This window comes from Lithobates pipiens, unplaced genomic scaffold (genome assembly GCF_037356315.1).
Source record: "Lithobates pipiens isolate NorthernLeopardFrog02 unplaced genomic scaffold, aLitPip1_a1.2 Scaffold_13, whole genome shotgun sequence".
In the NCBI taxonomy this organism is placed as follows: domain Eukaryota; kingdom Metazoa; phylum Chordata; class Amphibia; order Anura; family Ranidae; genus Lithobates; species Lithobates pipiens.
In genome coordinates this window covers 74,789,799-74,817,724 of record NW_027507718.1, presented here as the reverse complement: position 1 = coordinate 74,817,724, position 27,926 = coordinate 74,789,799, and the positions used below count along the sequence as shown (strand labels likewise).

The following is a 27,926-nucleotide window of genomic DNA, read 5'->3' as shown; positions in this document are numbered from 1 at the left end:
TAAGTGTTCCCGTATCTGGCTTATTTTGATAAGTTCATTTACAAGGAATGGGGTCGACTGCAACGGACCTTTTTGGTCCCCAAATACATGGCGGTGCATTACCCCTTTGAGGAGAGCCTTCTCAAAAAGTGGTTGGCTCCTCCAGTCGTGGGCCCCCCAGTATCCAGGTTAAACAAAGTAACCACGATCCCGGTAGAGGGGACGCCTGCATTTAAGGATCCTATGGACGAAGGCCGAAGCAGAGACTCATTCCTTGTTTACGGTTGTGGGGTCAGCCGTGCGACCAGTACTGGCATCTGTGTCGCAGTCACTAACTGAGTGTGCAAAGTTGTTGCACCACGAATTGGGAGAACAGCAGGCTTCTCCTGTCTGCGTGGAACTAGCAGACCAACTAGTGAAAGGCCTTAAGTACGTTTGTGGCGTGGCCCTGGATACTCTCCCCCTGTTATCCAGGGCTTCAGTGTCAGCAGTGGTGCTGAGGCGCTTGATTTGGTTGAAATGCTGGTCTGCTGACCAGGCATCCAAGAAAGCCCTGACGGATCTTTCCTTCCTTGGCGACCGGATTTTGGAGCCTTATATATTTGGACATTATATAGTACTCTACTCCCACAGGCCAGGAAGGCTAAGGAGCCACGCCGTAGGCAAAGGCCCTCCTTTTCCGCTCACAAGCGGCTTTTTCGTCCGCCCAGAGCTTCGGCCAGACTTCCCCAGCCCGACCACAGAAGGACAGAAACGTCCCTGGAACCGCAAGCCTGCGAACAAAAGTGTTACCACATGAAGGTTTGCTTCCACCCACAACTCGGGTGGGCTTCGGGAGTTTGCAGCACGGTGGAACTCTCGGCTGTCCGACCAATGGGTCTGCGATCTGATTTCCTCCGGCTACAAGATGGAGTTCCTCTCTTGGCCGCAAAACAGATTCTTCCCCTCCAGCATACCCGTACTCCCGGGCATTTCCAGGGGTTCTACTCAAACTGTTTGTAGTCCCCAAGAAGGAAGTGGTACATCTAATCTTGGACCTAAAAGCCCTCAATTACTTTATAAAAGTACAGGGGTTCAGAATGGAATCAGTTCGCTCAGTAGTCGCTGCACTCCATCAAGGGCGTCTTTGGACATCCAGGATGCGTACCTGCACATATCCTTATGCCTTCGGCATCACAGGTTTCTGCGATTTGCAGTTGGGGAAGCCCACTACCAGTTTGTGGCTCTTCCCTTTGGTTTGGCATCAGCCCCCCCTAGTCTTTACCAAAGTATTGACTCCTGTTTTGGCATTGCTGCGACAACGCGGGATCACGATCATGGGTTACCTAGACGATCTCCTCCTGAGAGCATCTTCCGCCTCAGAATTAGAGGAGGATATGGCCATCACCATGCAGGCCCTGCAGGAATTTGGGTGGCTGTTGAACCTAAAGAAGTCGTTGATTGTACCGACTCAGCATTTGGAGTACCTAGGCTTGCAGCTGGACTCCATGGAAGCGAGAGTGTTTCTCCTTTCAGACAAGCTGCAGACTTTCAGAGCCGCAGTAAAACTGCTGATGAATCGAAAATGGTCGTCGCTACGCTTCTGCATGCGAGTCCTGGGACTCATAGTGGCATCCTTCTAGGCAGTACCATATGCCCAGTTCCACACCATAGTTCTGCAAAAGTAGATTTTGATGAAGTGGGACAAATCTCCGTTGTCCCTGCATCGAATGATTCAGGTGAGCCAGTTAGTCAGGGATTCCCTGATCTGGTGGCTGAGGTCCCTGGTACTTCAGACTGGGAAGTCGTACCTACCTCAGAAATGGACGGTGATCACAACGGACGCCGGTCTATCCGGCTGGGGTGGAGTAATGGGAGTTCAGTCAACTCAGGGCCTGTGGTCGACGGAGGAATCCAAGTTGCCAATCAATCTGCTCAAACTGAAGCGATCAGGCTATGCCTCTCCATGGTCGATAAGACTGCGAGGGCGTCCGTTCAGGATCCAGTCAGACAACGCCATGGCTGTGGCATATGTCAATCACCAAGGAGGAACAAGAAGCTTGGCTGCCGCACAGGAGGTCGCTCGCATACTTGGGTGGGCAGAGCGACATGTACCCGCCCTGTTGTCCATTTACCTCCCAGGAGTTGAGAACTGGCAGGCAGACTATCTAAGTCGCCAGATGCTGGACCCAGGAGAATGGGCGTTGCATCCGGAGGTGTTCAGGCTACTGTGCCTGCGCTGGGGCACACCAGACGGGGATCTTCTAGCCTCCCATCTCAATCGGAAGGTGCCGAGATTCGTGTCCAGGACAAGGGATCCATGGGCAGACGTCTCAGATGCGCTGGTGACTCCATGGCATCAGTACCAGCTGATCTACGCCTTTCCTCCACTAAAACTGTTACCACGTCTGCTTTGCAGAGTGGAAGCCGAGGGGATCCCAGTAATACTGATTGCCCCAGATTGGCCTTGGTACGCAGACCTAGTGCACCTGGTGGCAGACGCTTTCTGGCGACTGCCGTTGCAAGAGGACCTTCTGTCTCAAGGTCCGATTCTCCATCCTGCCTTCCCATCGCTGGCCTTAACGGCATGGCTATTGAGACCCAGGTGTTGAGGTCTTGCGGACTCGGTGATCCCAACTATGCTGAGAGCACGGAAATCTTCTTCTCAGAAGATATATCATCGTACCTGGAAGGCCTACATCTCTAGGTGTGAGGAGAAAGGATGGCGTCCGCGCTCCTTTTCTGTATCCAGGATCCTGCTGTTTCTACAGCAAGGTGTAGACCAGAAATTTTCTTTAAGCACCATTAAGGGACAAATATCAGCTTTGGCTGTCTTTTTTCAGCGACCCCTGGCATCTCACTCTCTAGTGAGCACTTTTGTTCAAGGGGTCCGACATGTAGTTCCTCCGGTGCGTCCCCCGTGGGGTCTGAATCGGGTGTTAGCGGCGCTTCAGAAACCGCCATTTGAATATATGAGAGATTCCCCTGTTGACTCCTTACCAGAAAGTGGTCTTTCTAGTGGCCATCACTCGGCCAGAAGGGTTTTGGAACTGGCGGCCTTGTCTTGCAAGTCGCCCTATCTGGTTATCCACAGGATAGGGTGGTGCTGCGTCCGCAACCGTCTTTTCTGCAAAGGTGTTTTCGTCGTTCCACATTAATGAAGCTTTGTGTTACCATCTCTGTGTCCTAAGCCAACACATCCTAAGGAGGTGGCCCTTCATTCCCTGGACGTGGTTCGGGCTCTGTGGGGTATGTCTATCACGCTCCCTTCGGGAAGTCAGACTCCTTGTTTGTTTCGGTGGCTGTTCCAAAAAAAGGCATGGCGGTCTCGTCGGCCATCTTTTCCAGGTGGATCAGACAGATTGCGGTTCAGGCCTACGCCTTGAAGGGGCAGGTGCCCCCCTTTCCGGTCATGGCCCATGCTTCAAGGACAATCGGAACGTCTTGGGCCTTCCGACATCAAGCGTCTGTCGCTCAAGTGTGTAAAGCGGGGACTTGGTAGTTGGTCACACCTTTACAAGATTTTTTTCGTTGTCTGTATTTGGTTTAGGCTAAGAGAGTCTCTCTCAGCCACGGCTTCTTTCATGAAGACTGGTACCTTTGTCATACTGGAAAAACCCTGTATGGGTGTACCACATTCTCATTCTACCATCATTGGGAGGCTTAGGCAGGCCGTCATCTAAGCTTTTGGCCGCAAGGATCAGGCAGTGCGTTATGCTATCATTGTACACTCGACTAGATTAACGAGGGCTTCTGGGGCTTTTTCTAAGCTGAGCTACAGTTTTGTTTGTGTCCAAATCCCCGTAGGCTGCTGTATAAACTGATGGTTAGACTGCTTGTGTCCGTCGATGAACTGGACATTTTGGTAAGTACAAAAATTCAATTTGAATCCTCTCCCATCTACTGTCTGTAATATAACATTGCCTGTTGAATGTCTAATGAAGAGGAAATGTTAATGTTTACTCCCATTTACAGCTGTCTCATACAGCTTCAGGTCTTGAATAATGTTTAGATTGAAAGAAGCGTCTTTCCAGGCTAAAATAAAGAATAGTGTAACTGCAAGTTATCCCAATTTTTTCACTTTACCATAATGCCCATTTTTATTTTAAACCTTATTAATGTGATTTTTTTTCAATTTCCCTTCATTATTATCTGGTTTTCGGTGTAGGGCTGACAGTGCTGATTAGGGTCCACCAAAAAGCTAATTCCTCAAGCATGGTCAGAAGCTGCACTGTTCCATTAACATATTTCTGCGTAGACTTCCCCCAGTTTGTATGCATGGTTTGTGTCTTCCTCTGACAATGTTCAGTCCAGATGAATGTACAGTCCTTCCTTCCCTCAATTTTTACTTTTTTGGTATTCTTTAGTGAGCTGTCTGTAGCTTACTAGGGAAAGGACAAGCAGGGAGTGTTGGCAGTTGTGTGAGTGCACAGAAAAATGTAACAAAGGTATTTTGTGGGGGTTTTTTTTGGTGATTTTGAAGATTCTAGAGGTACCATTTTGAACTTGCTTTGGATGTTGCCATTTCTTCTACTTTAAACAGTATCAAGTATAGTTTTAAAAATAAAGTGTCACGTTTGTCTTGGGTTGGTTTCATGCTAGTTTGCAAAGCCTGGGGCAGAAATACAGCCCCAGAATATGTACCTTTTTCAAAACAAGTCACATTTAAGCGGTTGTATACCCCTTTAGCACATTATTACCTACAGGTAAGCCTATAATAAGGCTTACCTGTTTGTAAAATGAATATCTGCTAAACCTATAAGGTTTAGCAGATATTCACCTTGCATTCAGATGCTGACGTCGGCAGTGCATGCGCAGTGAGGGTCTGGTAAAGGCGTGGTGTATCGTGGCGGAACGGAGGGCTCATGTGCGGGTGTAACGTCATCGCAGCTCCGGCCACTCACAGCATTGAAGCGCCAAACCTGGAATTATCGCTGAGGCAAAATGTCAGCTCCCTCATGGGTGACCAGGAGACAGTGCAGGGGGGTTTGGTGCTAAGCATTTCATAATGAGCTAGTATGCGGTTAATACTAGCTTGTTATGCCTTTGCCTTATAGTGTTTTTTTTTTTTTTTCTTCTGGGTGTGCAACTGCTTTAAAGTACTGAAAACTATGGAAACTGAATTAGATATTGGCCTGATACATGGCATGTTATAATTTGGTATTCAGAACATTATACTTAAAGCATCTTGTATTACTCAAAGCATTGTGCCTTACTGAGAAATTTGCTAAATATTTTTTCTTTTTGTTAACAGATCTCCCAGTCATCCTTGTCACAAGACAGCAAGTTGGTTTACATTCAGTTGTTATGGGACAATGTTAACCTACACCAGGATCCCGGGGAGGCCCTCTATATAAAGTGGCGAAATCTGGGTAATAAGTTCTGCAGTGATCATGATAACTGTTTTTGGTCATTCCTAGCAACATTTTTTTTTTTTTTTTTTTTTTTTTTTTTTAAGCCTAATGCCGCGTACACACGTATCCGCCGGACTTTCCGAACGAGCTACCTGCCCACACACGGCACTTTTTCGGCGGACTAGGATATCCGCCGCGAGGCCCCCCCTTCCCCAAGGCACCTCCCATGTTGAGGGCACGCGGCCAGGTACAGCTCGGGGGGGGGGGGTGAGGGGCGCTCGCTCGCTCGTCCCCACCCCCTTTAATGGCCGGCCGGGTAGCGTGCTCGGATAAGGGTCTGATATGGACCTAGGGGGGGACTCCCACGCCATTTTTTCGGCGTAGAGGCTTCCCCTTAAAGTCCATACCAGGTGACGGGGCCAGCAACGCCTCCTTCGCTGGTCGCGGTGTCCTATCATATACTGTCCCCCATCGGATAGTGTCCGCTGTGTACTGGGGATGCGCAGTACACAGCACACATAGATTTAGAAAATACCCGAAGATGAACCGCGCCTGCGCCGTGAGTCCAGGTTCTATCCCCGCCATCCAAGTGGACATAGAGTTGGAATATAAAAGAGCCAAGCGCAGCGAGACAGAGCCCGAAGCTTGGCGAACCCGCGAGGGGCCCTCTAATTTTCCCAACCCTATGTCCGCTTGGATGGTGGGGCTACCACCTCCACTCAGGGCGCAGGCGCCATTCATCTTCGTAGATTTTCCGAAGCTTCGTCTGCTCTGTACTGCGCAGTACGGGGCGGACACTATATGATGGCAGGACACTATCTGCCAGAACACCGGCTACCTGGAGCCGTGCTCAAAATGAGCAGACTTTTCTCCGGGCGGGAAAAAGTCCATTCATTTCAAAAGTACGGCGGACTGGCACACACACGGTCGGTACTGTCTGCCGAAATGCGAGTCCGGCGGACAGATTGATGTGCAAAACTCCAATCTTAGTCCGCCGGACTTTTGGGGAAAAAAAGTCCGCCGGAGTCTACACACGGGCAGATTTCCGCCGGACTTTTCCACCGGATTGTTTGATCGTGTGTACGCAGCATTATTCACACAGCTTTCTTGAAGCCCTTAAAGCACTCTTCACTTCCACTCCGAAGAGTGAGAATTAAACACAGGTCTTTAATGGAAGTGCTACCTATTTTTTTAAGCAAGTTATTAGAAGCCTTCAGATTTTTTTTTTTGGGGCACTGCTAATTCTTTCTTATAATAATTTTGTTTTTAGATTTGTGTTCACAATTGAAGCCCATGTGACCTAGACCTTAGGATTTCACTATATTGGGGGGAGCATTGCTTATACAGTAATCAGTGCATTTTTATAGCACTGATGGCTGTATAATTGTCAATCAACCTAAAAATGTGTCAAAAGTGTCCGATGTGTCCGCCATAATGTCAGTCTCAACAAAAATCAAAGATCGCCGCCATTACTAGTAAAAAAAAAAAAAAAATGCCATAAATCTATCCCCTATTTTTAGGACGCTATAACTTTTGCACAAACCAATCAATATATACTTTTTGCAATTTGTATTACCAAAAATATGTAGAAGAATACATATCAGCCTTAACTGAGGAAAAAAAGTTGCTTTTTTAAAGAAATTGGGGCTATTTATTACAACAAAAAGTACAAAATATTGTGTGTTTTTTTTTTTGTTTTTTTTTTTCAAAATTTATGCTTTTTTTTTGTTTATAGCGCAAAAAATAAAAACCGCAGAGATTATCAAATACCACCAAAAGAAAGCTCTATTTGTGGGGGGAAAAAAAGGACATCAATTTTGTTTGGGTACAGCGTCACACGACCGTGCAATTGTCAGTTAAGGCGACGCAGTGCCATATCGCAAAAAATGGCCTGGTCATTGAGCAGCCAATTCTTCCGGGACTGAAGTGGTTAAAGCAGATTGCACAGTGCTTGTTCTGTGTAATCTGCCTCCCCTCTAAAAGTGCATCTCTCTGTCATACACTCTCCCCTCTGCTCTCCTCTCTCCCCCTCCTTCCTGCCTGTCATCCCCCTCTGTGTTTGTTGCATTTCTTCCATCAGTTGTGGCAGCAACCTTTCTTGGTCTACCTGACCTTGGCTTGGTATCCAAAGAGCCCCTAATTTTCCACTTCTTAATAAGTTATTAAACAGTATTGACTGGCCTATTCAAGGCTTTGGATAGCTTTTTATATCCTTTTTCATCCTTTTCCATCTTTGTAAAGTTTCATTACCTTATTATATGCAGGTCTTTTGACTATTCTTTTCTACCCCCTCATGGCTCAGCGTCTAGCCTGCTTACTGCAGTGAAAACAGCAGCTTCTCTCACTCCAGTGTGAAAGCCCTCGGGCTTCCACACTGGAGCGGTGCGCTGCCGGGGCGTCACAAAAAGTCCTGCCAGCAGCTTCTTGGAGCGGTGAACTCACCGCTCCTCCACCGCTGCTCCCCATTGAAATCAATGGGACAGCGCTGCGATAGCGCTGGCAAAACACCACTCCGGCGTCGTTTCGCGGGCGGATTTAACCCCTTTTCGGCTGCTAGCGGGGGTTAAAACCGCCCCGCTAGCACCGTTAAAACATCGGTAAAGTGGTGCTAAAAATAGCAACGCTTTACCACCGACGCCCCCCGCGGCTCAGTGTGAAAGGGGCCTAATTGTGATTTAAAAAGCCACAAATGTGGGAAATAGACCTTTTTAATTGCCATTTTAACCTGTGTGTGCACCACCTGTGTCTGTAGCAAGGCCAAACATTCCGGGGTATGTTTTACATGGGTGATTTCTGTTATTATGATTTAAAAAGGATTAAAAAAACGTGTGATAATAAATGGCTTCATGGGATTGCTATCCTTAAATAAAAGACAGTTTTTAGGCATGATCAGTCATATTTTCAATATTGGTGCCAAAATTTCACAATTTCTGTTAGGGTATGCAAACTATTGAGCATGACTGTATATGAGGTCCATCAGATTTAACATCCAAAATTGTGAAGGATGGCTCATTGTAGATAGGCTTAAATGTCAGAGTTGCTGTGGGGGAACTAAGCTCAAGCTTGACAGTGTTGGCAGTGCTAATTATCTTTTCATATAATAAGTTAAATAAGTATAGCCAAAGCTATTTTGGCTATACTTATGGATCACAGGATTGCAGTTCGTTCTGCACTCCTGTGACCTGGTTTCAGCCAACAGGCTAAAGCTCAATCAGCCAGTCCAGGCTTGGGAGCATTACTGACTTTATATTCATGATCCACCTTGCTGCTGGGACTGACGGCTGGCTCAGCCTCTTGGCATGCTGCTCTGTGTATCGTGGGGTTGTGATGTCTTTTTTAGAGTTTATATTATACATTTTCTCTGAAGTCTGGAGTGCGGTCTACTGTCCCACATTCTTCTACTACGCCCAGGCCATGGACTGGACCAGCTCATTCAGAGAGGGTGTTGTTTTACCAGAGGTGGGGCTGCTCTCTCATCATTGTCTGCTGAGAGACTGAGCCAGCCCTCTCCTCCACAGCCCAGCGCTTCAGTGAGCACTGGAGGGGGCAGAGCTGAGAGCCTTGACTGACAGTCACCCCCTCTCTAAAGGCTGAAGACCGAGAACTGAGTGATCAGCGTTCTTTGATCACTCTACTCAGTCTTCAAGGTGGCGGGGGACAGCTGCAGCTGGGATTGGTGCTGCAGCCATCTAGGTGAGTATGATTGTTTTTGTTTTTTAAAAGCCATGTTTCTTTTTTACCAGGCTTTCAGAAGATGGCAGAGGCAGGTTTGGATCAGTCCAGATATAGGTACTTTAGGTGTTCTGCTAGTTAGTTTTAGTTATTATTGTCCTGAGTATAGTAGTAAAGTAAAGTAGTATTTTTAGTTGCAACTATAAATAATAAATGTGTTTGCAGATATGAAATGAAATGGTGTTCAAACCTGTTATCAGTTTCCAGGTGATGTGCTCTGAGTTTACAATAAATAAAAACAAATTAAAAAAAGGCCAGAAACCCTAGGCCATTACCCTTTACAGTGTAAGCAGAGACAAAGCTTGTAAATTATAGTTTTAAAGGGGTTGTAAAGTCAGGTTTTGTATCGTAATGCATTTTATGCATTAAGATAAAAAGCCTTGTGTGTGCAGCAACCCCCCAAATACTTTCCTGTGCCCCATCTCTGTCCACGAGTCTCTCGGCTGTCCAAGACTCTCCCTCCCGATTGGCTGAGAAACAGCAATGGACACACGGAGCTGTGACTCGACTTGGGTTCCCCATAGCAAGCTGCTTGCTCTGGGGGCACTGAACAGGTGGGAGGGGCCGGGAGCACAGACAAGGGACCCGAGAAGAGAAGGATCGGGGCTGCTCTGTGCAAATCCATTGCAATAGAGCAGGTAAGTATAACATGTTTGTATCGTGTTTTTTTTAAATAAATATATATATATATATATATATATATATATATATATATATATATATATATATATATATGTAACAATCACTTTAAGCTTGATAAGTGATTGATACCTTTTAATATATAAAATTATATTTCCCCAAATAGAAAATGCTAACCCAGCTTGGGTAATTGCTGTATGGTTTTCAAAATGTGATTATTGACTAAACAAATATTAATATATTTACCAGAATCTATTAAGAAGACGGGAGCTCCTATCCCAAAGGAACTTCATGAAATCAATCATTTATTAGAGAGCGTCACTCTAAGTATACAGCACAATGATGTTCTGAGGCCTATCAGCCTTGTCCTGCAGAAGTGTGGCTCAGGGGCTAAACGGCAAAGGTAAGCCTTGTTGGCTTTTACTGCGATTTGTATTTAATGAGCTATTAAGTTATAAATCCTACTACAAACATGTTTCTTTTTTGTAATTACATAGAAGCATTTACAGAGAAATACTGTACCTGTCTCTGGTTTCCCTGGGGAGAGAAAATATTGATGTTGGTAAGTGAAAAAGTATTTTTTAATAGTAGCATTTGAATGGTTTTGGTTGAGCTTTGTGTTGACGTTTTATGATCAGAGGCATTTAAGAACTTATGACCAGAGTAGGTCTTTATTTCTTGCAAATCATTTGTGCATCAGCGAACATTAATTATGTTTTAGTCCATCCAAGATTTTCTTACACCAAGGATGTTTTGTCCCATTAAGTCCAGTAAAGCAACCTACCTGCTATTGACATGAATTGAATGAATGGTAGTTCTTTTTTTTTCTCCATTGTCTGTATACACAGTGACTGTGACACCCCAATGCAGTTCAATAAACTCTTCAGTCCCATAGGTGCGATGTGGGAACACTGCAAATCCACAGCGGGTTCCTGCATTTAGGGAACTCCAATGGAATCAAAGAAGAATGGCGGCACATCCGGAAGTAAAATCAAATGAATTTATTGAAAGTCCATAAAGTCAAGCGCACATGACAAACATCAATCCAAAAAAAGGTGCTCAGTGGATGTGTTTCACACAGACGAGCTTACTCTTCACTGTGATAAGTAAGCACATCTGTGTGAAACGTGTCCACTGAGCACCTTTTTGGATTGATGTTTGTCATGTTCGCTTGATTTTATGGACTTTCTGTAAGTTCTTTTCATTTTACTTCTGGATGTGCTGCCATTCTTCTTTGTTTCCATTGGATTTCCCTGGCTGCGGACCAGACAGGCACCCGGATCTCTTCAGCAGCTCATGAGATCCTCACAGGTGGCTTTGAGCGCTGTGTTCCCAGCTCTCTCTTGCATGGGATTCCTGCATCGCACCTGACTCGCTAGGCAGTTCACTCTGCCATTTGCAAACGGTTGGGATCGTCAATACAATATTTTTCACACCCCCATTTCAGTTCGCATATCGCAGTGTGAACTGACAGTTTGGACAGAAATCGGATCGTATGGGCATGAACACCCATGCGATCAGATTCTGATGCGGACCAAAAAGAAGGTCCTTTGCGAATTTGGTCAGAATGCGATGCAAATTCAACCATACAATCTGTATGGCTGAAATTGCATTGCACACACATCGCATGTGATTTTCACAGCGGTGCAAATTTCATGTGATCTTTCACAACGCATCAGTTTGAACCCGTCAAGCAGCTACACAAACCCTCACTTTGACCTGTCGCCATAATTCACACCTGAGCATTTTCTGGCTCGAAGCTCAACTGTGCTCAACAAGCAAAATCCTATTCATTTCAGTGGCCCCTGTTCTTGCTCCGATGTGAGCAGGAGCCATTGAAATTAATGGGATTTTTATTGTTGAGGGTCTTCGAGCTTCACAGTTCAAGCTACAAAAACGCTCAGGTGTTAATGCAGCCTAAGCCTGTAAAATGTGGAATGTGCTTTTTGCTACTATTTTGTGCCTCTGTGAATTGGATAATTACTTGTTAAAGTCTATAGTACAAAGTCAGGTTAATCCTAAAAGCAGCAAAGAGAGGAGATGCATGGAGGAACTTAATATCTGTGGATTATCATGTTGCTATGGTTACATGCTTATGTTATACTAAAGCCTTTATTAACCAAACTCAGCAGAGATACCCCTAAAATCTCAGCTCATATGCTCTGATCTTTTCTTCTAATTTTAGAGGCATTCGACAATGAATACAGACTTGCTTATGAAAAACTTCCATCTGAGTTTCTCAAAAAAATGCAGAAGATTGATGGGCCTCCAAGCAAGAACGTAGAGTACTGTCGAGCTGTTTTTGGGGCCCCTTTGATTTGAAGAATCTCTTTTAAATTAATTTGTTTCATTCCTTGTTATATGTTCAACACAAATGTAAAAAAACAGAGTGCCTCGTTTCTGCTCAATCTCCCGGAAGCATGGACCCAAGTGGAATGGTTGCATTTGCTACACATGTCAGGTTCATCTGCTGTGCAAGGCAATATAAGCAACTGCTACTTCTACTCCTCTTTAATATGCATGGAAATGAATGGAAGGCTTGAACAAGAATGATCAAGATGCAAGTATAATGAGATTTCCATCACACTGCCACATTCGCCCACCTTCATATGAAAAATTAATGCTGAATTTAAGATATACAGCACTTTAAAGTACAAGCTTTTTCTAACCTAACCGTTAAATTATTGATTTTATTTTATTATTATTTACAATTTAAAATTGACAGGTAGCACCAACAGTTATGCCATTCTGGTAGGCTCACCTTGTAATACTTTGCAATGTTCTTAACTAGCGAAACTTGGTCTGTCTTTGTTTGACAATCGCCCAGCCAGACACTTGACTATATCCATGGCACCCTTATGGGCCAGGTAACCTACATATAAGAAAAAAAATATATATATATATATTCTATATCTGTAACAGTGGCTTCTTTTCAAGAAAACATTTTTTTTTCCTGCTTTCAGTGAAATTATAACTTTAGCTTATTTATGGATGATCGTTTTATTGCATAGTGCCTTATGGGGGGTGTTGCCCAATACCAGCCCTAGCCACTTTCAGACTAAGAATGGCCATGACGTTTGTCAGTACAGTGCTGTACAGTTTGTATATTTTACTGCCATTGGGCATGTAGCAAGTCTTAAGGCTTAAACCACAAATATTTTTAAAATCTAGACCAGCCAGACATGAGCTTTGTGGTGTACTATAGCCATTACATATTACAAATTAGGATCACCTTTCTGTAATGGTATCTTAGAAATAGGATGTTTTACTATAAATGCAGCATTTAAGTGCCTTAAAGAAAAACTCTGAGATGAACACTGTCATCATTGCTAGTCCTTCATCTGCAAATTTAGTTGATGGTTATGCTGAGCCTTTGTCTTCAGTACTTTGTGCCACTGGCCTGGAAGAAGCAAATACAAAGTTCTGAGTTTACTCTGACTTTCTTCATCAGTAACTTACAAAGTTCTGAAGACTGATAATAAAGCTGCCTATATATTAGTACGTTTTGTTTCCTTCAACCAGCGGGTTTAATGAAAATAACTGACCTGATTTCCCCATCCACAGATTTGAGGTGGGTGGGGGAACTCTCCCTGCTGCGCTATTGTATTGTGACAGTGGGGAGACTTCCCTGTGTCAGAATACACTGTTCAGCACTGCAGGCTATAGCTTGCAATGCTGATTGAGTGGCTAAAATCAAACAGAACAGTTGTACAGAAGTTGATTGGTAGATCGACATCTGTTCAAGCACAGTACCCATATATGGATTGAAATTCGACCAGGCCCTACTTAACCAGCCGACTTTTGATCAATGTATGGCCAGCTTTAGTGTAATATCCGGGCATCTCATCTTCAGAAGGAGATGGGCAATATATTTCCCTTCCCCTATGTTTTCCTAGGGAACTTCACTTTGTAAAACAAAAGCTAATCCCAATATGCACCAAAACTTCCTACAATTAATGTGATCTTTCCTTATCTGAAATTCTCCCCTAGATATTGTGTGCCTCTCATAACTCAATTCAGAACTGTTCATCCTTAGGCCTGTGTGATTTTCAATGGCATCACCTATACTTCCATTTAAACTAGACCTGTCTTAAAAGAAATGTATATGCTGCCATGCCATTACTGACTTTGTTAGTTATTGGTTCCCTGGCTGTGGCTTTGTCATTTAGCTAGTTTCTGGCCCAGAAGTAATTATTGGCATGTGAAGTGATAATTACCAGCTTGCAATGCTTGTTCTAAGACATTTGCTCCTACCATTGATCATGGCATGACTTCAACCAAAAGCCAGCAGTTGCAGCTGCTGTATTTCTGTTAAGACATGTTCTCTTTAAGACTGGTTTAAGCTCTGTCAAACATGCACTACATCAGTGTTTCTCCACTCCAGTCCTCAGGGCGCCTCAACGGGTCATAATTTCAGGCTTTCCATTATTTTGCACAGGTGATTTGATCAGTTTCACTGCCTTAGAAATTACCACAGCCATTTCATCTGAGGGAAATCCTGAAAACATGACCTGGTTGGGGTGCCTTGAGGACTGGAGTTGAGAAACCCTGCACTACATAATGGGGTTAGTATACCGACATGCTGCAAATAGTGGTGTGTGAGTAACACATAGCAACCAATGAGAGATCAGCTTATTTTAGTTTAACTACACTAAAATGCTGAAACGTGTTATCTAGTTGGTGTGGTTTACAGCACAATATTGCTATTTGAAGGAATGTTACTTTAGACACTACAGAAGATGAGGATATATCTCTTCTAATACTGCATGGTAAAGCCTTTGCTTTTAAGCCATGTTCAGTGTTACATTTTTCTACCTGACTGCCTACGTGTAAAACTTAGCCATTGATGGGACAGTTTGTTCTGGAGGTTGAGTTAGTAGTAGAGTATAAGCAATGTAGCAGATGAAAATCACGCATACTTAAAGCAGTTGTATATCCGCTGAATTATTATTTTTTTTTTTTACTCGCCTGCAAAGGAAAGGGCATAATGAGCTAGTATGCTCATTATGAAATACCTTAGAACGAGGCCCAAACATGTGGCTTGATCCACGCCGAGGCATTTCTTCCGGGTATCGCGGCTCCGGCGCTGTGAGTGGCCGGAGCTGCGATATCGTCACTCCCGTGCATGCGCGCAAGAGATTTCTGTCCGGCGTCTGCCGGACTTTCAGCCGAGAATCCCCTGTGCGCGTGCGCTGCTGCAGTCAGCAGCGCATTGCCAGGGGAATATCTCCTAAACCGTACAGTTTTAGGAGATTTTGTTTTGCCTACAAGTAAGCCTTATTATAGGCTTTCCTGTAGGTAAAAGTCCCAAAATTGACTATACAACCACTTTAATGCAGTATAGGAAAATACAGTTTAGCTTTACTTTTATTATTGTAATTCATTACTGTAATCACTTTTGCCTTTTCATTAACAATTATGTCATACAATGGATACTAGTGTAGTTATATTGTAGTTGGAGACAATATCACTTTTGGCTTTTGAGTGCCATCCACTGCTGAGAGGCGATGGCTTTGATTTTGGTATGTCTTTCCTATGCTCCTCATTTATATTCCCTACCAAAAGACATTTGTTTTTAAAGTTGCAGCTTGTTTTTCCTCATATACATTTCCTCAGGTATGTGTGAACTGAGGACAGAAAAGGTGTAGAATTTGTGTCTCCATTTTTAAGAAAGGAAATGTACGTGTTAATTTCATATAAACTATAGGACTTCATAGTAACCAATCAGAAACCATTTTATTTTTTCAGCACAGAATAGGCAGGCCCATGAAGACAGATTTCTGATTGTTGTGGAATACTGTGTGTCGTGTGTTTGTTTGTTTTTTAACTAACTTATCAAATTACCCATATGGTGTGTTGATTCTCTTTAATTTGGTAAACTATGTAAAGTTAACAAAAGGGCTCTCTGTTATTCTTACTATTGTAACAAATAGTCTCTCTAGTATATGCCTTATTTACATGTTGCCTTTTTTGAGAACTGTTGATTTTCAAGTTCTGAATTTGTTCTTGGGGAAAAAAAAATTATGCATAAGAAACCATACCACAACCTCATTTCAAAGCTAAGTAGCTCCAAAGATAAGCAGCTGAGACATAATATACAAATATCAAATTTTTCTGTAAAGGTTGAACCTAATCCACACCACATTTCCCTGAACTTCCCAAATGGTTACTTAATGGTATGGGCAGCCTCTGGAATATGGTGGAACCAAGCTCAGATTTTACAAAAAGGCTGAGCTTTAATGATGTGGCAAAAAAAAAAAAAAAAAACATAAATAACCATAGTTGCCTTTATTTCTGTTTATTAAAAGGTAACCTCTGATTAATCCTTTTATTTCTTTGTCCATTGAGGAACAAGAGAAGTCTTTCACTACTGATCAAAATAAAAAAATGATTCATGTATAGCCAGCCTGTAAGTCCTATGTTTTTAACTCCAGAATTAAGGGACTGATTTGGATCTTATTGATACTGTGTGCACTAATCTGAAACTTGGAGATCAGACCATCTCCATTCTCCAGAGCCTCTGAAGCTACAAAGACCATCCCTCTGCACTTGCTCTTTGAGATCTCCCTCTATGTACATGGAAACATCCTTGAACATCCTTGAAACACTTACTAGACTGTGGCCCATCCGAGCAGTGAAATCACTAGGGTAGTGGAGGACGTTCTCAGATTTAAGGATCCTGACAGTTTTCCAGTTAAACACCCTCTTTATAACCAGGTTCTAGCTGGCGGGCCCTGTACTTTGATAAATTAAAGTCGGAGCCAAATTAGAGCAAACAAGGAGGGAGTGGTCAGAATCTCTTAAGAGATCTCTCCACTGCATCAGTGGATCGCTACTGATCTGTAGGGCAGATGGCTGGAGCTTTGTACTGCCTTAAGCATCTCCGCTTATCTCCCATACTGATCTTTTTTTGTCAATACAAAGGAGGTTAGAGTGCCGGCCTGAACACCCTGTGCCCAAGGAGCACCTGATCTGTATGGTCTTTGAAAGGCATTTCTTCAGACCAAACCTTGATCTAGGAAGTATGGAAGCAAGAGCACTCTCCCTGCCCCAGTGAAATAAAAAGGAAAGACTTGATAGACCTTTCCCTAAGCTTGTTTCTTTACTCCTAGAATATGAATATGTACTTTTCCCAAACTTGGTTGTCTGGTCACCTGCAAGGTCTGTAATAAAAAGCCTGCCATACCCTCAAAAAAGCCTTCTTCAGCATGGAAAAGCACCCTCCACATTTGAAAATGGGGGGGGGGGGGGGTGATTGCTTTTAATGTGGACTGTTGAATATTTTGCATTTCAGGCATTCAGAGTGTGAAATTGCAGGCATCAAAAATGAATCTTCATTTTCAGCTTCCTCTTTGGCTCCTTTAACGTTAACCTTGTGTCACCACACAGATTAGCTGACCTACCTCTGCCCCGCTGGGGTCACCTGGACCAAGGTGTCATTGCCCTAGCTCCTGTGTCAAATCCATTTCAGGAGTTGTGCTCCTATTTGGTCATTGTTCTTTTTTCCACAGAAATTGTCTTCCTTTTAGGGGCCCGAATTTTTAAAAAATCTATGCTAGAATCCACATTTCGCCTGCAGGTAGATCAGACCAAAATGTTTCTTCGACAGAAAAATCTTTAGTTTATCCAGCCGCATGTTCTGGTCTTTTAGTCTAGGAGTTGAGACTGAATTGTCTGCCTCTGAGGATCAGGTAGTCTCTGGTCTGGTAGATTAGTCTTCTAGCTCTGGAGTTGGGGAATTCTTCCCTTCCCACCTTTTGGAAGATCCTATTATCAGAGCTGAGGAGGAGGCATGGGCATCCTGCTAGTGAAGGGGCCCTGGTCTTCTGAGAATTCTGATCTCCTGATCTACATCTAAAAGTTTCAAAAAAATGTGGTTCATTCTACATCACTGAAAACATACCCTTGGCGGGTCATCTAATCTGAATCCAAATAGACAACGCCACAATGCTGGCCTGAGGCAGCTGTTAGGGAGGGACAGGAGAGGTAGTATGGATCCTGGGGAGCGTGGATGAACGATTCATAGATCTGAGTGCATTCCGGGACCTGCATTGCGGATGGAGGATACCAGAGGTTCTACTGCATGCAAGTGTGTTTCCAGCTGCAGGAATCCTCTAGCAGTACCAGCGAATGCTCTGGTGACCATGTGGCATCTATACACTATTTAGGCTCTTCCACTTCTTGTCTGTTTCATAGACAGGAGATCGAGTGCTTTTTTGAGATCTTTCTTGCTGCAGATAAATCCAGACAAATGTATGAAAGGCTTCTGACTGCTGCTCAGGGGCATCTCTAAATCTGTGATCGTATGATGCTTGATAATGGCAAAGACATTCCAACAAGGTTTATTATGGCGCTTTGTCCTAGGAGTGACTTCTTCTAGCAAAATGGTTATTTTTCTGAAATATAAATAGCAAGGAAGAATCTAGACCTGACAGTTCCGACAGCCATGCTTGGGTATAGCCTGCTATTCTTTGCCTAAGTTTGGAAGGGTCTTGGGTATCCTTCCCTATTAGCCCCTTGTGACTCTGGATTAAAGGCTAAGTTCACTTTTGAAATATGTTACATGTTCCAGCATCTGCAGCCTCACCCCCCCCCCTCCCCCCCCTCCCCTTCCCCCCCCTCCCCTTCCCCCTCCCCTTCCCCCTCCCCCTCCCCTTCCTGTGACAACGGGGGGTGGGAAGGTGTCTTCTCCCCACTCCCTCTGTCACAATTCAAAAATTGTGCTGTTGTGCAGGGCTCTTCCCACATGGGCATTTCATTTATTTAAAATTTCCTGTGAATGAATGCCCACGGGTACCATCAGCCATAGCGGCTGACGGCTTGCAATTCTTAATGAGATGCACTGGTGAGGGCGCTCACAGTCCATTGAGCTTCCTTCTCTCAGCTAACTGCCTGCCCGTACAAGGTATGTGCAGACAGCTATACTGAGAGTCTGTAGGAACCTGAGTTTGTTGGTGCAATGCTCTGCAGGCTCCATAGGAAAAAAAAACGAATGCACTTTTTTTCCTGCCAAAAAAATAGCATTTATTATTACAATTTTTTTTTAAAAGGAACTGATTGAGTCTTTAAACTTTCACTCTGCATTTTTAGGAACCACTGTTTGCACTCCTTGTAGGTAATTCACATCCATCTCACCCTCAAGAGGGTTCATCCCTGGTAGTCCTCACCTCGTTGAGTGTCTAATTTGATAGCCTTTCCATGCATGGAACACCACCTTGAGCCTACAATGGAATCGGGTGCATTGAGGCCTACGACGTTCTTCTGACCTAGACAGTTTCTAAACTTTTCCTCAACCAGGAAATCATTTTCTGATCCCCTAGTTCACTGAGATGAGCTTCTCTTCCTTGTTTGACTACAGCTCAGGCCTTCTGGATTGTTCAGGTAGACTGCCTTTCAAGCGTATGGTCCTAAGGTTTGGTTCTCTTTTTCCCTATCAAAACTTCACTCACTATGTGAGTTTTGCTTGATCCCTGCATGCATCTGGCATTAGTTTCTCAAAGCAAGGCTTGACACTTGGTCTTCTGTTCTCAATAAGTTTGCTACCAGGTGGAAGTTGCACCCTCCTCTGATGCCAGCTTTGGGAGTATGGTCCTTCAGGCAAAGTGCTCATACTTTTAATCATGGTCTCAGTACTGCTTTGCTATGAAACCGAGACATGCTGATAGTGGGAGGGGTTATTCTGGGCTGGCCTACAGTTTGTTTGCTAATGTCTATTCCACTAGTAGGTGGTGCTATAACCCTAAGTTGGGACTTCTCCTGTGTCCCTCAATGGACTCCAAAGGTGTTTTTTTTTTTATTATATGCAGAGTTTGAATAGGCCAATTGCACACAGTATGTGGTACTGTTTTTAGTGCACCTAATACAATAAAAATGTTTTATTTTTTTACAGTGAAACAGCAGAAAATACATGTCCTCATAAACTAAATGTCCACTGTTTTCTCTGCATGACACTCAATTGTGTCCTATTACCGTCCAAAGATTGTAGAACATAACTTTATTTTGTACTTTATACAAAAATGAGATGACTATGACAGTAAGGAAGCATTGTAAAGCTAGAGTAGATATAAAAGTGGGCTTCTTTTCTTTAAAAATAAATACCTTCCTATTCTGCTTTTTACTTAAAATATATAGAAAGTGCTGCATTCTACATTATAAATGGTGTCAACTTTACAAAGATGACATTTACTATGGAAAAGTACAGTTCAAAATTTGCCATTTAAAAATGTTTCCACTCTCTGTAACGAGAGCAAGCGTTGAACATGCAATAGTGACTTCCCAAGCCAAGCTAAGCCTTGGGTGCCATTAACAGTAATTCCAAATTTACTGCATTATAGTTTTCCTAATTTAAGTAGACTTTTAACTTATGTACCACTCCCTTAGGTGTTACATTTTTGCTGTATTAAACTTTTAAATGTTTAATCTGCCAAATGGAGGATGAATGTTTAGGCCAGTTATGCTTGGATGTGATTCTCCAAAAGAGACCACCAACTACCAGAGAGACCCCAGATCTAAAATGTTGCATATGAAGCACTTGGATCAGTGTGATGCAAAGCCACACCTTAAAAACACACAAGTGTACGATCTCTAGTTTTGTTTCTGCTTTTAAAATTGACTAATGGGGTTACTTTGTTTCCATTCACATAGATGTAAAAGGGAATTGGTTGTGTTTTCAACCACGGCCAAGCATCAATCTTATTGTGAATGTATCTCTAATGCAGCATCATTTTGAGAATAGTGGGATGGTGCTTTGAACACAGGTCTGCTTTAAAATCCAGCTTTTTTATGAATGCAGTACGGAAGGTTTATACATTCTAACATGAATTTATTGCTTTATTTTTCCATTGGGGATATTTTTCTGACTTCTCCCCTTGTGACAGCAAAGGTAGGTAGAGAGGGCAATAAAAACCTCAGTTTACGGTCTTTCTGTGTTCTAAGGGAAACCTTTATTTTGTTGCTGTACACATTTTATCACTTCCTGTCCCTGTGACAAAGACTGAAAATTATTGGAAGTCTCCCCAATTGGGAAGCCATAGAAACCTGAAAGAAGTACTTTTCCTCCCATGCTATATCTCTAAAAAACAAAAGAAAAACAATTTCTGCTTAATTTAGGTGTTTAACTGCTGTTAATAAATGTAAAATTGTATTTAGATGTTCAGAAAATATTACTTGGTAATGGTCACTGAGGCGCAGAGTAGGAAACGCCACTTTAGGGTAGTCATCACAAAGGCATATTAAGCATCTGAATTTTATGTTAATGCAATAATGTTAACAATTGTAATGTTTTCTGTTTCTGTAATGAGCAGTTTTGTAATTTAAGGACCTGTTTTATTCTCTAGTGCCTTGTAAACACCAAAACCTTTCCTCTACTGTGCCTGTCAATGGTCTCTATTTTCTTTATTTACAATAGTTTTGTAATACAATGACATCCTGGCATACACAGAAAGGCATCCTTATTTTATTTTTCTATTTGTTAAATTTGTACCCATGGGTAAGGGTTTGTACATAGGGTATGGGAACCGATAATCAAACACAGTATAATATTCAGAAATTGAAGTCAAATCAGGAAACACGAAATATTTTACATGTTTTTTAACCTGTAAATAGTTTGCCCATTTGATATGTGTAAATGTGGTGTGCATTACACTGCAAGCCTTAATGTATACTCCTGTCTGCGTTTTAGAATGTGGGAATGTATTTGTTTTTGTACATTGGAGAGAAAACTGTTCTACATTTCTAAGCTTAACTTTTCTCATCAGAGTTTTGTATAGAGATAAAATATATAGAAATGAAAATTGTGTTCTTTTGAAAAATAAAATTAAAATGTGAGTAACATTTGGTAAACTGTGTTCGGACTTCACTTAATGCACATTCTTGGTTTTGAGTGGTTTAGTTACCACCATTTTGTGCTTACTAGGTGTAGCTCTGCATATATACAATACAAACAGGGTATGAAATATCCATAATTAAAAATGCTGTCTCTACCATCAGTGGTCACCAGTCACGATCTAATGTGTTTTATCTCCCTGACCCTTTACGGTCAACATTGTGGTTAGTAACAGCTTAGTTGCAACAAATGATGCATGTGACCATACACACACGCTACACATGTGTACTCCAAACCATAAAAAGTGGAATTTTGACTTGCCTGTAAAGTCCAGATCTTGGAGTACAGTGCAGGATACAGGCAGACTATTTATACACCTTGGGCTATAAGCATGTACCTTCAGATGACTGGACCTGGCAAATCTTTAGAGCAGGGGTGCCCGCGGTACCCGCTAATGTGGCCTCCTGCTCTGGGATGGCAGGTCGGCAAGCTCATATGAGGGTTCCAAACCCGCCATCCCCAAGCATCAGTGTGATGAACAGAGCCAGTTCTAGAGGATGAAGAGCCGATGCTTCCTGTATATCGCCGACACCTATCACAGGCATAGTGATACCAAATGTACTCCCCCTGTGACGGGAGCAATACAGGAAGCATCAGCTCTGGTCTCTACTGCAGCCACTTGCTTCCTCTAGAGCTGGCTCCTGTCAAAATGATGCTCAGGGTTGGTGGGTTGTGAACCAGCCAGCAGTACCGGCCCTGGAGAACAGCTAACAGCAGCCACCAGCCATACTGTCCCAGGGGACAGCAGCAGCCAGCGATACCTGCAGGAATCACGAGGAAGAAGTGAAGATTGAGGTCAGTTGAGGTGCAGGTAAACTGCAGTACATCAGTGTGTAAGAAGCCTTAGGCCCACCTGTCTGTTTTTCAGTCGGACCCTCCATTCACCTCTATAGCACGGCAGATGTAAACGGACTTGTGTCTGTTTACGCCCAGCTAAAACTGAGGGCTTATGGAGTAGGGCAGGGTCATAGGTGAGGAGCCCAGGGGATGTGTCATAGGTGATTGGATACAGGCAAAGCTTTAAAGGTACATGCCAGTAACCAATGGTGTATGATTAATACTCTGCCGGTGTCCTGTACTGTGCGATTATGTAGACGTGGAGTTCGTTTCGTAACAAATCGAAATTCGCGGGAATTTTGCAACTTTTGGACATTCAGATGCATCCCATTCAGATGCATCCCAAGAAAATATACATTTCAACTAATACAAAAGAAATTATAACGAATGATTGAGGTTGAACTGCCAAAGTGCATTCCTGAGAACTGAGTGAGAAGGGTCTTGTATTTGAGCATAGGAGAAGAGATATTGTCATTGTATGTTAATAACCAAATTACTTTCTGAACTACTAATTATTATCATGAAAACAAAACAAACAAAAAAAATATATACACACACACACACACACACACTCACAAAAGTGGGTACACTCCTCACATGTTTGTAAATATTTTATTCTATCTTTTCATGTAACACTGAAGAAATTACACTTTGCTACAGTAAAGTAGTAAGTGTACAGCTTTTATAACCGTGTAAGTTTGCTGTCCCCTCAAAATAACAGCCATTAATGTCTAAACTGCTGGGCCCAATTAGTCATTTTCCCTCCTTGGTGTCAAGTGGCCCGTTAGTGTTACAAGGTTCCAGGTGTGAATGGGGAGCTGGTGTGATAAATTTGGTGTTATTGCTCTCACTCTCTCATACTGGTCACTCAAAGTTCATTGCACCTCATGGCAAAGAACTCTCTGAGGATCTGAAAAAAAGAATTGTTGCTCTACATAAAGATGGCGTAGGCCAGTGATGGCAAACCTTGGCACCCCAGATGTTTTGGAACTACATTTCCCATGATGCTCATGCACTCTACAATGTAGTTGAGCATCATGGGAAATGTAGTTCCAAAACATCTGGGGTGCCAAGGTTCGCCATCACTGGCCTAGGCTATAAGAAGTTTGCCTAGACCAGGGATATGCAATTAGCGGACCTCCAGCTGTTGCAAAACTACAAGTCCCATCATGCCTCTGCCTCTGGGTGTCATGCTTGTGGCTGTGAGAGTCTTGCTATGCCTCATGGGACTTGTAGTTCTGCAACAGCTGGAGGTCCACTAATTGCATATCCCTGGCCTAGACCCTGAAACTGAGCTGCAGCATGGTGGCCAAGACTATACAGTGGTTTAACAGGACAGGTTCCACTTGGAACAGGCCTTGCCATGGTCAACCAGAGAAGTTGAATGCACGTGCTTAGCCTCACAGTCAGACGCTGTCTTTGGGAAATAGACATATGAGTGCTGCCAGCATTGCTGCAGAGGTTGAAGGGGTGGGGGGGGGCTCAGCCTGTCAGTGTATTTCCCATGATGCTCAACTACACTACAGAGTGCATGAGCATCATGCGAAATGTAGTTCCAAAACATCTGGGGTGCCAAGGTTCACCATCACTGGCTTAGACCATACGCCACACACTGCATGGCTGTCATCCCAGAAGGAAACTTCTAAAGATGATGCACAAGAAAGCTCACAAGCAGACTAAGGACATGGATTACTGGAACCATGTCCTGTGGTCTGATGAGACCAAGATGGGTTTATTTGGTTCAGATAGTTTCAAGCATGTGTGGCGTCAACCAGGTGAGGAGCACAAAGACAAGTGTGTCTTGCCTTCAGTCAAGCATAGTGATGGGAGTGTCGTGGTCTGGGGAGCTACAGTTCATTGAGGGAACCATGAATGCCGACATGTACTGTGACATACTGAAGCAGAGTATGATCCTCTCCCTTCGGAAACTGGTCCGCGGGGCAGTATTACATCATAACCACCCCAAACACCCCTCAAAGATGACCACTGCCTTGCTAAAGAAGCTGAGGGTAAAAGTGATGGACTGGTCAAGCATGCCTCTAGACCTAAACCCTATTGAGCATCTGTGGGGCATCCTCAAATGGAAGGTGGAGGAGCGCAAGGTCTCTAACATTCTAGTGGAAGAGGACTCCAGTGGCAACCTGTGAAGCTCTGGTGAACTCCATGCCCAAGAGGGTTAAGGCAGTGCTGGAAAATAATGGTGGTCACACAAAATATTGACACTTTGGGCCCAATTTGGACATTTTCACTTAGGGGTGTACTCTCTTTTGTTTCCAGTGGTTTTAATGGCTGTGTGTTGCATTATTTTGGGGGACAGCAAATTTATACTGTTCTACAAGCTGTACACTTTACATTGTAGCAAAGTGTAATTTAAGTGTTGTCACATGAAAAGCTATCATAAGATATTTACAAAAATGTGAGGGGTGTACTCACTTTTGTGACATACTGTGTGTGTGTGTGTGTGTGTGTGTGTGTGTGTGTGTGTGTATATATATATATATATATACATACATACATACATACATACATACATACATACATACATACATAACAAACTATGTGAAAAAGATTTGTTATAATGAATATCTATACTCTACAGAAATTATCCAAAAACGAATTAACGTAACATAACAGAACGAAATGATGTCGTTCACGAATGGAAACTAAACAAAATGAACTATTCCATTGTGCACGAGTCTACAATTAAAATAGATAGTTTGTACTATTCCACCTTGGATTTAAAGCTGAACTACATGTAGATATAAGACAAATTACTGCAACGCTATTTTTATTAATGCATCATTAACCGGTTCAGTTTTTGTACCTGTACACAAAAGCAATTTTTACATTTCCACTTATTAGTTATAGTATTAAAATCATTTTTTAGCTCAACACATTGAACACAATAAACTAAATAGGGAAAGGAGCCACAGTGAAACTAGAAACCTGGGGAGTGGTCATGGCTCCAGCCAGTGGCGGAAGTACCAGTGTCGCAGCAGTTGCACTTGCGACTGGGCCCTTGAGTTCCACCACCATGGGGGGGCCTGGGAGGCCTTGTTACAGTGTCCCCAGCCGCTGAATAATTGTCCCTCCTTCTATAATGCACGCCGGCGTTGTTCTGCCTATCAGTGTACTCTGGGAGGCCTTGTTACAGCGGCTGCTGGAGGAGGACCTCCCCAGGTGCCCAATGTGTGGCACTCGGGCCGGACTGACCCCCACTGGCACAGACACCCTACCCTTACCACTCACCCACACTGCCTGCCACAGCTCGCAGTCTTGCAGAACGTGGCTCCTAACGGGGACTGAGTTCCCACTGTAAAAAAAAAGTACAGAAACGTCATTCCCATGTGTTCCTGCAGGACTCAAGCCCTGCCTTAGGGCCCTTTCACATGGGCGGACTCTGCCAAGCGGATTTGCCTGCACAGTGCAGGATCTCTCTGCTGATCGCCACTGAGTAGGCGGATGACAGGTCCGTGTGTGCTCCACTTGTGCAGAGTGGGCACGGACACAGCCCATTGTTCTCTATGGGCCGGTCTGACTGTAATCCAATCCGCTAGCCAGATGGGGAATGGATCCCCATCCTTCTGTTTTCATTGGATCAGATGCAGGCAGGTGTAAATGAACACATCTGTTTACATCGGCCTCCTCATACAGAACAATGGGTGGTCCGATCACTTTGCATGTGTGAAAGGGCCCTTACAGTGCAAGTGGAAATTATGCAGACCCTGAAGTAACGGGGGCTCTGGGAACCCTGATTAAAGGGGAATGCTACGAACGACAATGTAAGGGGGGGGCTCCAGTTACCAGGGACCCCCTTACATCAGAGTTCTCACCATTCTTCCTTAACCACTTTCAGACCGGACCATTTTGCTGGTCAATGACCAGAGGTCTTTTTACAATTTGGCACTGCGCTGCTTTAACTGGTAATTGCGCAGTCATGCAATGTTGTACCCAAACAAAATTTGCGTCCTTTTCTTCCCACAAATAGAGCTTTCTTTTGATGGTATTTGATTGCCTCTACGATTTTTATTTTTTGCGATATAAACGTAAAAAGACCGCAAATTTTGAAAAAAAAACGGAAAATTGTATACTCACCTTTCCGTAATTTTCCTTTCCTGTTGCATCTCATGGCAGCATACACCTATGGGTTGTGGCTCCGCCCCCTCAACCTGATAGGACCGTTTAACTATTAAATCTTGAGAGGGCCCCTGCTTCAGCATTCTCAATATATAGATACCTCACCTTAGACGGGTGGGCATCTGTATGCTGCCATGAGATGCAACAGGAAAGGAAAATTACGGAAAGGTGAGTATACAATTTTCCGTTTTCCTGTCGCATCATGGCAGCATACACCTATGGGGAATAACTCGCAAAACTGGGTGGGTCTAAGCTGAAAAAGTTTATTTACAAGGAATGGAGGAATTGGACTGAATAATCGCTCTACCAAATTCCACCGTGGACAACCTAGCGGAGTCCACTTTGTAGTGGGATATAAAAGTACTTTTTGAAGATCATGTGGCTGCCTTGCAGATGGTTTCTGAGGAGACTTTGCAGAAAGCTGCCCAGGAGGTTGCCATTGCCCTTGTAGAGTGCGCCTTTAAGCCCTCAGGTATCTGAGCTTGATTAGAAGAGTAGGATTTCTTTATGATTTTCACAAGCCATGCTGCGATGGTGCGGGAAGTAGCTGCCTGTCCTCTTCTGGAGCCATGAGGGATGACTAGGAGGTTTTCCACTTTCCTGAAGTCACTGGTCTTTGAGAGGTAGGCCAGTAAGTTAGATTTTACATCCAGTGGATGAGGGTCGCCCTGCTCTGTAGAAAGAGTGGGAAGGCATATTTCCTGATTAAAATGAAAGGAGGAAGCCACTTTGGGGACGAAGCGGTCTGAAGGTTTCAGAACTACCTTGTCTGGGTAGATGGTAAGGTATGGTTCCTTTGCCCTTAGTGCATGCATTTCCGACACCCTCTTGGCTGACGTAATCACTATCAGAAAGGTGATTTTGAGGGTTAGATTCCAAAGGGAAGCTTTTTCAACTGGAAAGAATGGATCATGGGATAGGAAGTCCAGTACTATCGAAAGATCCCAAGTTGGAAATGAGGGCTTTCTGGGAGGTCTCAATCTTAGACAAGCCTTCTGGAATTGAGAAATAAGAGGTTCTTGAGCCCATTTCACCCCCGTTATGGCAGATAGAGCTGATACGTGTACTTTCAAGGTGCTTGAACCAAGACCTTTGTCAAGACCTAGCTGAAGGAACTCTAGGACCTGAGCAACTGTAGGGGATGAAGGGTCCCAGGCTTGTTGTTGTGCGATCGAGAGGAACTTATCCCAGATTCTCTTGTAAGTGTTATTAGTGGTAAACCTTCTGGCTTGGAGAAGGGTGTTTATCACTTTGTGGGAACATCCGTGAGCTATGAACCTAACCCTTTCAGTCTCCATGCTGTTAGGTGTAACTTCTCCGGGCATGGATGGAGGAATTGACCTTGAGAGAGTAGATCCGCTGTCACAGGGAGCGGCAATGGTTCC

General features: G+C 43.6%; 1 protein-coding gene across 1 annotated transcript in view; it reads left to right on the top strand.

Moving 5' to 3' along the window:
• The window catches only part of DENND4C (DENN domain containing 4C), a 223,831-nt gene extending 207,747 nt beyond the window's left edge, over nucleotides 1-16,084 (top strand). The window contains 4 exon segments of the mRNA XM_077475224.1: nucleotides 5,213-5,330; nucleotides 9,933-10,086; nucleotides 10,181-10,245; nucleotides 11,869-16,084. Of these exon segments, the coding sequence (XP_077331350.1) occupies nucleotides 5,213-5,330; nucleotides 9,933-10,086; nucleotides 10,181-10,245; nucleotides 11,869-12,005 (474 nt within the window). The 3' untranslated portion in view covers nucleotides 12,006-16,084.
• Nucleotides 16,085-27,926: the final 11,842 nt, after the last annotated feature.